At 42.1% G+C, this 14,370-nt stretch overlaps 1 protein-coding gene across 10 annotated transcripts in view; it reads left to right on the top strand.

Annotated features, from left to right (window-relative positions):
- Positions 1 to 14,370, top strand: part of LOC109041322 (uncharacterized) — a 99,631-nt gene that overhangs the window by 4,432 nt on the left and 80,829 nt on the right. For 4 of the 10 annotated variants that reach the window (XM_072298997.1, XM_019057641.2, XM_019057642.2 and 1 more), the window contains exon 1: positions 13,562 to 13,809. Coding sequence is in view for 2 of the 10 variants with exons in the window: in XM_072298985.1 (XP_072155086.1) it covers positions 7,024 to 7,945; positions 11,157 to 11,321 (1,087 nt within the window). In the remaining 8 variants the exon portion in view is untranslated. Of the gene's footprint in view, positions 1 to 6,901; positions 7,946 to 11,156; positions 11,322 to 13,561; positions 13,850 to 14,370 lie in introns of those variants that run through there. The other 6 variants (XM_072298985.1, XM_019057640.2, XM_019057643.2 and 3 more) reach the window with 3 other exon arrangements.

Here is a 14,370-nt window from a genome sequence, read left to right as displayed (position 1 = left end):
TGGCTGATCGAGCGGCAATTTGAAAATGAAGTAAAAACGAGGAGACATAAAATTGCGAAAGCTCCACAGTTTGTCAAGGACGAGGAGAGGCCATTATCCGTCCCTTAACCTTTCAGGTGTTCCCAATAAATTACAGACCGACGCGACGGCCGCAGTAGTGTCAATCGCGCGAAGAAAGGAGAAATGATAACGTTGGATGGGGCTAATTGTTGTCGTACACTTGACGTGACGTAGCGTGCTGGTAATGTCTTCTTTCTTGTAGTGCGTAGTTCATTGACTTGAAAACATTAGCGGGGACCGCTCGCTTTATCAAAGAGGACGGTATCAGCTGCCAACCGTAGCAGTGTGTCATGATAAATGGGTTTTCATGCGAATTGAATTTAGGAAATAAGTCTACGATTGGACGCGTTTATGCTAAAAGGATCTATGTTTTACGGAAACCCTGTGCACATAGTTCCTTCTATTATATGTAGTCTAATTAGATAGTCTAGACTGCTTTTACACTGGTAATCATCCTTGCATTCGCCCCTGTAAGTAAATTTTTAAGTGTGTTATCACTTATCAGTGAGGGTGCTTATGTTTGCGTGTTACGGTCATCACCAAGATTTGAAATCAAAATCTCGTTTCACTTGCTAACACAAGCACACATTGACGAATGCAATACACTGTTTGAAAAATTCATGAAAAGTTTCAAGGTGTTTGTTGCTTCGTCATCCTGTAGAAATATAAGAGTAGATTAAGCAATAAAAAACAAAGTTAGCTGATTTTTGATTATTTATTTTCAAATGTATTCAACTAGAGAGTGCAGGGATGATCATGGGTGGCAGTTGCCACCTCCGGTTACAGTCTAAACGCGACATAACAAATAAATCCGATGCATAGAAAGGAAATTTGCATTCTGTCATTTTGCAGGCGTTTCTAGTTCAAATAACTTCTACGGTCAACCACTATGTGCAGACTTGATTTCAAATTCTTATTCCCTTAAACTTCAACAAGCATTTTATTCATTGACCTGATTACTCGCACCATAGTACGTTTGTTGCACACACACGAGCTCCGTCCCACTGCGTTGTGAGGGTGTATGAAAAAATACTTCCACAGTGCGATGTGTATTTAGCTGGTTGCTGACGTCACGAGCTCACGATCGAGAAAAAAGTTTATGTGAGAGTTGCAAAGCTCATGAGTTTTCACCGATCGCGCAGCTATGGGAAACCAAAAAACTAAACTCGGATAATTATTGATCTTTATGCCTCAATGAGTTTATTGACTTCAAGCCAGTTTTCACACGTACGCATCGAGCCATAAATCTGAGGAAAGAGAGCGACAGTGGCAACATTCAGATCAGGTGGAGTTTTTGGGTATACCGCTTTCATACTAAAGCGGGCTTTTCCAAACTTTCAGATTTTTCTTCTCAAAATCGAGCGCATCTGCGATAGGTTGTGTGATTCCTATTATCAAAATTTTATTTGGACCTTTGCGTGACTGCGAATGACCAATTATTTTTTTTTTTCTAATAAGGTAAAGAAAGCAACTGAAATCAGTGGTGGTTTTCTTCTCAGTGGCGCTGCGTGGGTAAGGAACAGCGGCGAGGCGTGAATAATCGATTATCGATATTCTCCCATTTGAAGCTGTGGCAAAGAATCGATTATTAAGGTGTTCGCTGCGAACACTCTGTTTGTCGATCCTTTTCCACAGGTTTAAATGGCAGAGCAATCGATACAGCACAAAGCACGCCAAGGCACTGGAGAGGAGTCACAGGGGCGAGTGGTCCCCTTTTGCGTATACCGTGGAGGGTAGAGTCCCTTTATACCCAGAGTTAAGACAACTCACTTTTGGTTGGGCTGAAAGTGGCCTAAAAAAAAATCCAATTCTGATTGGTTCTCGCTCATGGAGGCCGAAACGAGTGCACCAAGATGGCGGTACCTCGAATGTAAACAAGAATGATGAAAATATTACCTAATTGTGGTTTATCGAGAGTAATTGTTATTTCCATCGGTCTAAAATGAAAATAGATTAAGAAATTATTCACAAACCAATCTAATTTTCGTTTTAATTGATCAATTTGTTGATGTTGTTGTTTTTGTGTGACAGACATCGCAGGATTCCTGATCCTTATCCCTCAATATCGTTTGTTTGGGTGCACTCGTTTCGGCCTCCATGGCCAGCCAAAGCCGACTGCCAGTCAGCTGATAATCGAGTTGTCTTAACTCTGGGTATAAAGGGACTCTAGTGGAGGGCATCATCTTGCCGGGATATTTTTTCTTTTTTTTTTTCAAAATTTTAAGTATGACGTTTAAGTATGACGATCTTTTTGATTGTCACTCAGTATCAGAGTCATCCCCTCTTTAGATGTAATTTTCTTCCTCCTGCACTGGCAAAAAAACATATTGGATCTAGAGTTCAGACTCTTGAAAATATTGACAAGAAAAAGGACTCTTGATTCAATCAGATTTAAGCTTAAATCAAAAGGAAATCCGCTCAGATTAAGAGGCTTGGTTCTTGATTTAAGCTAAAATCTGATTAAATCAAGAGTATTTTTTTCTTGTCGATGTTTTTAAGAGTCTGGACTCTAGATCCGATGTGTTTTTTTTCCAGTGTGCGCTGGAAAAAATTAGGATTGAGCTCATGAAACAAGGAGACTAGATTTTCCAAAACAAGTAGGACTCTTTGAAGAATGTTGTAGATCAAACTGAAGCTGAAAAGATGAAATGGTAAGGGATATCTGGGCGCCTGAACTGCTATTGGTTCTACATTGTACCAAATAATGACAAATGTTTGAGAACGTGGTTAACATATTCCTAAAGTAAAGGAGAATTACTTTGCTACTGTGGAAAACTTTCTGCTTGATCCCCTTTCCTGATCCACCCATTTGGGTGCATCAGGAAAAGGGTTATAATGGAAGCATATTTCGTTTGCGCCCTAGGAATTAAAATTCTACTTTACAGCACTACTCGTTATATATATCTCGTGCTATCCGGGCATACAAAGAGATTAAACTGAGAAGTGTACTGTTTCCATACATTTTAAAACCATATAAATTCTGAATCAGCTCGTGGGCGGAACTGGAACTTTTTGTGTGGGAGGGGGAGATCCTGAAGGCTGCCTCATCAAGAACGCTTGAGGGGGGGGGGGCAGATGGATCGCGGGGTCTAGGGACACCCCCCATCCCCGTCTCATGGGGGAGTTCGGAGGGTTCCTCAGCACAAAATGGAATCCAGAGGCCTTTCTGAAGAAATTGTGAAAAATCAAGTCGACCCAGGAGTAATTTTGAGCTAACCTTATTGGACTGCTGATCGAAATACAATATTAGATGAAAGATATGTTACGCGCATATTTAGGAAAATCCCTCACACTTTCTGGATTTAGGAATCTCTGGACATCATCTTTTTGGGGGGTCAGGACCTCTGACTCCTTCTTAATTCCGCCAATGGTCCAGTTATCAAAGATTTTGAATATTAAAATTCCAAACATTATTAGGTGAAAGGAGGTGGTTCGACTCGAAGTATTTCACACGAATTTTGATGAGGATGCATTTACTCCCACTTAAGACTATCCTACTTGGTCTATTTGATTATGAGGGAACATTTTTGGATTTCACATTGGCTCTCGTGGATTTACCACCATTCGCGAACATCACGCCGGCCGGGTGGAAAATTCTTGCCACCTTTATGCGTGCTATGTCTGTGTTTGCACCCAGTTCGGAAGTGGGTCAAGATGTGAGTGTCACCTATTTAAACAACTGATCAGCACGCTTTACTCACCTCGTCAGTCATCTCATCACAGACATGAAACCAAGCATTGACAGGCGGCACTCTCGTGACTGCACATGCACATTGCATGAAAGTATGCTGCCAAGTTTCAATTGATCTGTTGCTTACAAGAGATACAGATGAATGAATGGACTATCTAATAGTAAAACCGCCCAAAACTCCCAATGAGCACGTTAATTAATGTCTAAATGTCTAAATTAATTACGACTGGAATTCACTCTCCATTGCTTATTTCTTGTATTTCGTTGGGTGCATTTTTAAATTTTTCGTGCCCGCGAGCCAGCGGCCTAGAAGGTCTGTACCCACTTTTTCTCGTACGATTTGACAATTTTCCTACAAAACGTCATTTCGGTGTTATACTTGAATTTTCTGCGAGAGAAATTTTTGTCTCCATCGAAAAATTTATGGCTACCCGACTGCCGCGTGTACACTTATCTTCATCATTGGCAACCTACGAACTGATTAATAAACAAAATAATAGTCAATGTAGGTAAAGGGAAAATGAGAGATCATAACATTGGTTGAAAGTGTTGAAACGAGCGGTAACTAGGGGGAAACTGATAAACTAACTGTAGGCATCTTGTGTGTTGTTCCTAGTTAGTTTTTACTTCATTGCACTTTACTGCAAAGTATTTTTTCCACAATCTGCTTCCACAACAGGACTGACAGGATCGCGTCATTTTCTCTGAGTCTCCTTTGTGTATAGCATTATCCACCCATTTCAATAATCAGCTTTCTCGTTAACCGAGAAAGACGTGTAAGAAAACTTAACCTAAATTTACAAAAAAACATTGCAAACTGATTCCGCTCTTTTACAATAAACCATCTTAGTCGGTATGTGTAATATAACACAAGGTAAAGGTAAGGATGCGCGTTGACGACGGCGCAGAGATACAACTATTCGTGCTTGATGGATGTCCGTGTTGCATCTGCAAAATTGAAGGCGCGATGGCACGAGGCGTGAGCTCGCCACGCTCCGCTCTATGCCACTAATGAGGTCTCGCTACAGGCCCGTCACATCCCATCTCGGGCCCTGGTACCAGTTTTAAGGTCCGGGACCCAAGCAAGGAGGGGGGGGGGGGGTACGAGGGGCATCCCCCGAGAAATTTTAGAATTTTAACGACTAATCGGACGCATTTTGAAGCTTCCATAAAGAATTTTTCCATCAATTTTTGCGGAATAATTATGGTTTTTATTTCTACTTCCAGCACAAAATACTTGCAAATTGTTGCATTCAAAACATCTGGAATTTTTTTTTTTCGGGGGGGGGGGGGCGTATGATACTATTTTCAGTTCTAAGAGGGCCAGGCCCCCCTGGACTCCCCCTTCGTTTGTCTATAGCAAGGGAGTTGAGCCATGAGCCATTGCAGTCGAGGATGCCCAGTCTAGAGACTCTTAGCATCTGACGACGGAAGAAAATGAAACGCAGTTACTAAAAATATCCGTCTGTACTGAAAATCTTGAAAATAGATAGACATTTTCCAAGAAGTATACTTCTTTGAAAATTTAAGAAGAATTCTACAGTGTCCCAGCGTGTTTCTGAAAATCTATTCAGCTTTTGCAAAATTTTTAGGGTAAATTTTTCACTTCTTCTTACAAAACAAGAGTTGCATGTGAATTCGTAGTGGTTTTTCACGGGTAACACGGGCCCACTCCGGGGCCCGGGCCCCGATAACAGGGGCACAGTATCTTCCCCCTTGTGGCGGGCCTGCCTTCATGCACGCTGGGCTTGCCGATTTCCTTTGACATTTTTGCAGTGGTGAATGCATAGCTGAAGTGCGCTACAGCTAGAAATGGATATATCAAATGGGTAATTTTTATAGGAGGATTATAAATAAACAAGTGGTTAGAAATGAAAACAAAAGAATATGAACTACGCAAAACGATAATCCGGGTATCGGAACTAAGCTGTTTTGAAAACGCCTTCAAATGCGGCGTGATACCTCACGCATTCCGGAGAGTTCAAATAGTTGTATCATTGCGCCGTAAGAATGTAACGGAAGATGTAAATGGAGATAGCCCCCAACCACGCTGTGCTTGTCGATTTCCTCTGAAATTTTGCAGTGGTGAATGCATGGCTGAAGTGCGCTTCAGGTAGAATTGTATTTAGCAAATGGGTGGTTTTTCTAAGAGGATTATAAATAAACGAGTGGTTAGGAATGAAAACAAAAGAATATGAACTATGCAAAACGATAATCCGGGCATCGGAACTAAGCTGTTTTGAAAACGCCTTCGAATGCGGCGTGATACTTCACGCATTCCGGAGAGTTCAAATAGTTGTTACTGCGCCGTATGAATGTGACGGAAGATTTAAATGGAAATAGCCTTCATGCTCGTTCAAATTCGAGAGAAAAAAAATGAGGTCCGATTACGTCCCTTCTATCTTTGTGTGTGTTTCTCGCGTAGCGCTTAAAACACCACAACAAATTTTAATAAAAGACAAACGGAATGAAACGCAATATGGACGTAGATCAAAGAAAAGGACGCGCGTTGATGATGGCGTAGAGATACGACTATTTGTGCTTAATGGATGTCCGTGGTGCATCTGCAATATTGAAGGCGCGATGGCACGAAGCGTGAACTCTCAATACTCCGCTTTATGCCGCCAATCAGGTGTCACTCAGATTTGGGATCAAGATGAAAAGCAAGGCCCGATTACGCCTCTCCGATCTTCGGCTGTGTTGACACTGGATTTTCCTTTTTTTTTTTCGATTTGAGGCAGGATGTATTTGTAGACCTAGATCTAGAGCTCGTGTGTATACCGGTTCCATACAACCCGCAAAGCACGCGTTTTCAGCAAGCCTCGGGTCAATTTCATTCAGCTTGGGCATCGAAGGGTTAACACGAAACGACGGAAAATCACACTCGAGGCGGAAAAGTTTGCGAGAATGCTTGCATATTCAGGTTAGGTTTTCTTACCTCTCTTGATCAAACCTGGTTACCGAAATCGAAAAAATAAAAATGCCCACATGGGGAATGTAAAATGCGTCCTACAGACAACGCACAGTTGAAAATTTACGGACTGACAATTCCTGGGAAATTCCATTTTGCTTGAGTTTGTCCGACTCCATTACATTCGAAAAAGAATGTTAGGGTTCTAATTACTAATGGTAAATGTTAACCTTTTTCAGGTCTTTTAGAAGCGTGTGGCGACATAGAGAAACTATGCTACAATAAGTTGAAGGACCTTGATGAGAAGTTCCGAAGAAAATCATCTTCTCTGGCTAACTAAACGATCTGGAAATTCTTCCCGATGAAGAGGACTGAAATACAGACCACAAACCGCCGATGGTACACTCAAGGACCGAAGATTAAAACCCTGGGAGAGCCGATGATACGATTCTTCCCGATCTCCGAGCAACTGCCCTCGAACCGGCTCGGCGTGAAAACGGTCAACATGCAGCTGAAGAAGTCGCCCGAGAGCGGCCTGCTCATCATCAACAGCGGCGGAGACTTCTTCCGCGCCGCCACTCCGGAAGAATTCGGCACCACCAAAAGCAGAGCGCCGAGTGCCAAAGGCAACGGAATCAATCTCTCCGGCGGCGGTGACATGTGCGCCTGCACCGTCCTCCAAACCTCGGACGGGTTCGCCGAGTGCCCGTGTAAAAGCGCTCGACGACCCGACCGGAAGTCGAAGCGCAGAACCGCGAGTGCGTGGCCGCAGCGAAGCTCCAGCGTTAGTTCCGATGAAATCAACAACAACGACAACAATTTCAAGTCCGTGCCGTCGTGGAGGTGTTGCGAATCCTCGCGGGAGGCGGTGGTCGCGGGTCGCGGGAAACCGGAAACGTGGGAGTCGGTGGTCGCGAGTCGCGGGAAACCGGAAATGCGGGAGTCGGTGGTCGCGAGTCGCGGGAAACCGGAAGTGCGGGAATCGGTGGTGAAGAGGCCGGAAGTGGGACGCGCCTACCGGAAGGGGAGTAGCAGTGAAACGGGGGTGAGCACGGAGAACGATTCTGATTCGAGGATAATCGAGACGAAGCGGAAAGTCTCGCTGCTGGTGGACCAGTTGCTCATCGATATCTCGAAACACGGAGACCGGAAGCTGTCGGACGGAAACCGGAGTGACCAATCGACCACGGATTACTTCAATCGCACGACCACGACCGATTCGGACTTCGACTGCGATGACTGCGTCGTTCGAGTTTATGGGCTTCCGTACCTGCAAAAGAGAAGTGAGTACTGTCATGCTGATTCTCCGTATTGATGAATAATTTGACCGAGTTTATCGGAAAGGAACCAACCCAAGGAGAAATTGAGTTAAGAATGTTTTTGCGTTTCACTGGCCGTATTTTTTCTCCTGCCAAAAACTGAAGGTCTATAAACAAAAAAGGTTTTGTGAAAAGAGAGGTTGAAGTTTATTTTTTACATTAAGCCATATGCAGGAATACAACTTAAAACCTCTTTTTCTCAGTTTCAACTCAATGTGGGTCGGTTCCTTTCTGATGAACTCGGTCCAATTGACACTACATTTGGATTTAGTTTAGAGGAACCGTGCTTTTAGACGAATAAGGAATGCACTGTGCTCGTTAGTTTCTTGGAGGAACTCAATTAGCATCGTTATGCGGTTGGTTCCTTCCTCTTACTTAATCTCTTCAACCAAAAATCTAGAAGGGAAATTGTTTTGGACATGGGGTTTCCCCCTGAGCTAATTCAGTTTCTTTTTGCCCACAGGAAAAGGCAACCAAGCCATTAAAAATTTAAAAATTATACCAACGATTTTTGAAACGAACTGAACTTTCTTGGTCATAAATGAGTAAATGAGGCTCCTGCAATTTATTAAAGTTAATATTTTGAAACGAAAAATACTTAAAAATGAAATTTTACAACAAGGATACCCTTGTTTTAACAAAAAGAATTGTTTTTTTTTTCCTGCTGAGCTCAATCCAATCTTGGTTATTGAAGTTTTTTTCTTTTAATTTGAATTGGATTACATTTGTTTATTAGGAATTATGATTTCTCTCTCAGTTCAGAAACAACGTATGGTTCATTTGTTTTACAAAATACACGAATATTTTTATAGATGAGCCAGAAATTATAGTTCCGGATTACCAAAATACGCGATTCTGGAGATCAACTGTCGTGACGTAACGTAACGTATGATTTAACCGCTGAAACATCTCGGAACGCGGCAGACGTCACAGTTGTGGGCTCATCGTGACATTGATGGAATGCGTCACCAATATTAATATAGGGCCAGCTCTGATCTCATCGGCTTTCATTACAGCGCGTTCGTGCGGCTTGTTAAATCGCCACGATATTTGATTAAGCTGCGGGAGTTCGGGGTTGTGGACTTTGCGGTGAGGTTGTCGAGCAGCGCAACGAGGTCTCTTGATTTCAGCCGATTAATGAAAGTAATTAAACACTCGCTATCTGGCAACCCTTCTTCCTGGGCTATTATTTTAGACGACTGACCTTATTGAGCTTAATCACCTTGATATGCATCCGCCAAATGGAAAAGTGGCCGCTTTAAACAACTAAATTGACCACGATTTCCCGCAATGTTGTCTGTTTTACATGAAAACGATTTTATGTTCAGCCCTTTTTACCGTGGTGGCACAAATTCACATCACAAGTTGAATAAATTAAATAAGAGAATCTAATACAAATAAAATTTCAAAAGATTCATACGGTTTTCACGATTTTTCATTTTACGAGACCACATACCTTACTTATAGGACCATCATTAGTTGTAATCTTTTCGGGATTTCACTTAGAGGCAAATTCTTTTGAATCCAATGACTTCGAAAGGAAAAAACCACGAAAAATAACAAAATGATATCCGAATCTGGGAGAGCGGAAAGGTAAAGCGAGGAACGCGGTTGGAACGCAGCACGTCGTCTTAGCGAAACATATCGAAAGGCAGGATATCACTCAGATACTGCAAAATATCGTATACTTTAAGTCGGGCTCGAATCCAAATGCTTATAGGGTTGAACCGTGTTCGAAAACGAGAGTTCATCAGCCGCCAAGCACGTAGCCCGGATTTTATTTTATTTATTTTTATTTTGGGGGGGGGGGGGGCTTGGACGGGTGAGGAAGGGAAGGTTGCTCTTTCTTGCTTCTCTATTCATTTACCTTATTTCTTGCAATAAAATTGACTTGCGGTTCACCTTCTATTAGATTATTTTTTCTTACAGTTTTAGCATTTATAAAAGATAAAAAAAATCCATCATTTTTAATAGGTAGATTAGGCTTTTCTACCCCCCGCCCCCTTGGCACGTGCCTGTCATTCGCAGCACGCATCGCGAGAAATTTTCGGAATTGAGCAGCGGCAAAGAAATATTCCTTCGCAATCGAGTCTTGTGCTAGTATGATTGAGGAACAGTCATTTCCTTCAAGGAACAATTCACATCAACTTGAAATCTCTGTTGAGCTCTCAAATCAAAGATAGGGCTGTTTCGCTATGACGCAGTTTTCATTTAATATTGAAATGAGTTTTAATTAGCCGCGGGAATTGCGTTCGTCAAGGGACTGGAAAGGAGTCCCCCTCGATGCTCGAAACCCACCTTCTTCCTCTCTCCGAGGCCTCTACGAAATATCCGGAATTTTCAGGATGCAATTTTGACATGGCTTTTAACTGCCATCAAGAGCACTTTCGCGTCTCTATTGGGGAATGTAAACTGAAGATTTCAAAGAGGTTCAAATATAGCATCGCCGTGTCGTCAACTTCCGGCCAACAAGCGCCAGGCGACGTTTAAAAATTTCCGCCGCAATTTTATTTTTTTACAAAGAAATTGTTCAACGAAGCTGTCCGAAATTTTCACTGGATTTTTTTCGTGCTGCCGATGAAATTCGGTGAAATTTTCAAACAGATTCAATCAACAATTTCTCTGTAAGAAAAATGGCGACGGAAATTTTGAAAAGTCGCATGGCGCTTGTGATACTTAGCCTGGAAGGTGATGGTATATTCTTGAACCACATGTAATTATTGTGTGCATGCAGATAAAAATCTGGAGGTGAAATTCGGAGTGAATTTATGGTGCCTGGTTTGCTCCCAAAACTATCGGAGTGATATGAGCGCAGGGCGGAATCCAGACTTTCTTTAGAGATTCTTTCTGAGGGGTTTCAGCAGTGCTCGTTAAGTTCAAGAGAGGTTTCTTAGTCTGAATGAAATTTCAACAGAAATAAGTGGGAATAATTAAAAATGGGATTTTGGTTCTTAAAAAATTTTGCTTAAAGAACGTCAGTTGATCTCCCCTCAAAACAATTAAAAACGGGGTCTTGTCCAGAGAAAGGTTCCAGTTATTCCCGTCTTCAGGATTCAACAGTTTTCTTCTCATTTTTTTCTTTTTGAACCGTTTTATTCTTTTTAGAAAAGTTTTTTTACAAAAAAAGACCTGATACCTTCGAAGATGGTTTTAAATGTTTATCTTTAACTTCCAGGGTTAGAAGAATTACGTCTTCTGGTTCAAAATTTACAAAATCAGATCGCCAGAGCGGGGAACAAGTTAGTTTACAACCTAAAGAAACGAGACTTTCTCATCACACTGAAAGAGAAAAACTGCGATATCGTCACCGCCTTTCTTCAAGCTCATTCCAGAAAAAGAAGTAAGTGTATCTATATATTCCTATTTAACCTTTTGGTCGTACCTCAAATGCATGCATGTATGATCGCACTTTAACGTAATAAATACAGTAATGATCCCTCTGCTTCAGGAAATGTTTAAGTAAAAAAATAATTCCTGACGTTGAAAGAAAATTACTCGCTCGAATTCTTGCAGCTCCAAAATTCATCGAAGTAAATAAGCCCAATCTGCGCTTGATCTCAGCCGTAGGCGCGAACGATAACTATTTTAACTCCCCGGAGGTGATTTTGTATGCATCCGCAATTGAAGGCGCGTTAGCAGTGTCGACGGCTCACATGATCATGTTTTGTGTAAGCGCACTTACTCCTCTCACGACACAATGATTTATTTTTAGGGTCCGCAAGTACTTTTTGTTTATTTCACGTTTGTTCTCTAAAAGTCAAGTTTTGACGTGCACGATTTTTTTTAAATATTTTTATATAGTTCGTTACACTTCTCAGCCCGATCAAAATTTTTTTTAAAACTTTTTATCGTTTTATTTAAGGATTTCTTTATTTATTCACAAACTATACGAGAGGTTTCAATCATTCAACGCATGATAATGGGCCTGTTGCAAACTTTTGCTAGAGCAAAACTAAGAGTTGTTTCTTACAGATAATGCCTCCAAAATCACGATAAGCGCATCGGTAAAGTCTGAAATGCACTCACAACTTCACAATCTGCCTAAGAAATTTGCGGTTTTTTGAGCTTCCCGCTTCGAAAACGATACTACGGTACAGGTGAACATTTTGTTAGAGGAGCCGTTCCATTGGCGGCAATACTCATCATGGCCGACGCCAGTCCGCCAAAACACGTGTGATGGGACGAGATAACATCTGAACAGGATTAAATCAGATAACAATCGGCGTGTTTACGTTTATATTTTCCTCGCCCGCCTTAATTGATCTTGAACTCTCCTCGAATTACTCGCGGAACTGCGCAAGCGTCGGCCATGATGAATATTGCCGACGATGGAGGGACTCATCTAACAAAATGTTCACCTGTGCAGTAGTATCGTTTTTGAAGCGGGAAGCTCAAAATAACGCAAATTTCTTACGCAGATTGTGAATTTATGAGTGCATTTCAGACTTTGCCGATGCGCTCATCGTGATTTTTGAGGCATTATCTATAGGAAACAACTCTTCATTCTGCTCTAGCAAAAGTTTGCAACAGGCCCATTGACCACTTACTACAATGGAGCACAATATATTCAATACATAATTAAATATACCAACAGTAATACTGCCGAAACAGAGGGAAAAAATTGTTGCGAACTTGTAAGAATAGTTACCGCTGGCTACTACTGCCGGATACTTTTTACTCCATGTAAAGTGCATTTACAGCCATTTGACCTGAAAAAAGAGCAGGCACTGACCTCTAGCTTGCGTGGTAATTTTAACCGCTGCCATGCTGAAGAATACCTGCGAGCCTTCAGATGCTGCCAAATTTCCTTCGATAATACAAGAATGTTTTATGAAATTAAATGATATTTTCCCTCCAACTTTTCAAATACTTTTTTTTGCAATTACATTAAAGTAGAAACCTGAAAATTTCAAGAAAAACTACACGGAAAAACGATATAGTGCTGAACACTAACTTTTTAGATTAAATGGAGCCAACTGATATGACAGTAGTGCTGAGCTCTAAAACTTTATGGTCCAGCCCTACAGACACAGGTTTTAGCAGTACTGCTATATCAGCTGGCTCCGTTTGATCTAAACAGTTAGTGCTCAGCACTACATAGTTTTTTCCGCGTGTTCAAACATTTTCTCAGAAATGGTTATTTTATCGAGGCAAAGTTGGCAATCGTTAGTTACTCATACGAAGTTTTTCCTCATCAAGACGGAGCACGAGTCGCACGTCTGAGGAGCTCCAACTTATTTTTCAAAAAGTTTCACAAAGACCGGGAACTCAAGTTGCGAAGGAACGAAGAGGCTCCACTTCTGGACTGGCGGTGCCTCTTGCCCTCATCGACTTGGACGAGGGGGGTGACGGTATCTTATTTTTTAGCCCTGAGCCGTGAACTTGCCGGTGGCGGCGCTTAACTGACACACTTATCCATTAATGCCGCGGCATACTATAGCCATAGTAGCTACCGGTCGAGCAGAGAGGCGGCCGTATGGAGGAGTGACCGAGAATCAATATGGGGCCACCGTTGCGCTTGCTTCGAGGGGGCGAAAGGGGGTTCCGGCGCAGGCGCGGGGGTCAGTCGAGCCACCTCAATGGAGCGAGAATGGGGTGAGTTCCAGGCTGGTGCACGCCGCGGCCGTATTGCAGTTCCGCCCGTCTTCGAAATATCCGCACCGTTCCGCGCCGTTCCTAACTTTCACGCACGCGAAATCCCTCAACCTCGAATTTTCCCCCGGTCTGTGCTGTTACAAGTGAACGAAATTTCAACCCTTCACGCCTGTAAGAAAGCGGTCGACGCGAGTTTGCTCGTTTTCTCGTCTCCGTGTTTGTGTTTTGAACAGGTTATTGGACATAACCTAAACATCTGTGATGCTATTTTGAGTCAGTCTTCCCCATCCTATCGAAAACTGTGATGAATATCCTGTTTGTTGGCACAGAAAAATACTTGGTGCTTGTAACAGAGCGCTCTGTCTACAGTGGTATTCACCGGCGAAAAGAACGTTGGCTATAGGGGCTGAACTTTGTTTTTTATTTAACACCAAAGTTTTTGGATTTAGGTAACTAAGGTTTTTAGTCAAAGGAAACATATTTCCAGAACTCCGTTCTTTTGACCGGAAAATTCGGTTGCATGAACCAAAAACCTTTGGTGTTCAATGTGAACCGCACTTTTTTCTCCGTGCTAAGCTATCCTCGTTTTTAGTCATGAATTGCTTACGACCAAAGTTCTGTTTCCCTGTTAGAAATATTCTGTGACCATAACAAGAAAAGCTTGGAAGCTCTGTAGACAGAACTTTCTATTGTAAGTGCCTATGATTCTTCTGTAAACGGATATCAGTCGCTCTAAGAGGGCGTATTTTAGAACCGGCACTATTTTTATGATTTAGTTTCAATACCAGATGCTT

Source organism: Bemisia tabaci, chromosome 1 (assembly GCF_918797505.1).
Source record: "Bemisia tabaci chromosome 1, PGI_BMITA_v3".
Taxonomy (NCBI): domain Eukaryota; kingdom Metazoa; phylum Arthropoda; class Insecta; order Hemiptera; family Aleyrodidae; genus Bemisia; species Bemisia tabaci.
Note: the sequence above shows the minus strand (reverse complement) of the source record. Positions and strands in the feature narration are given on the sequence as shown.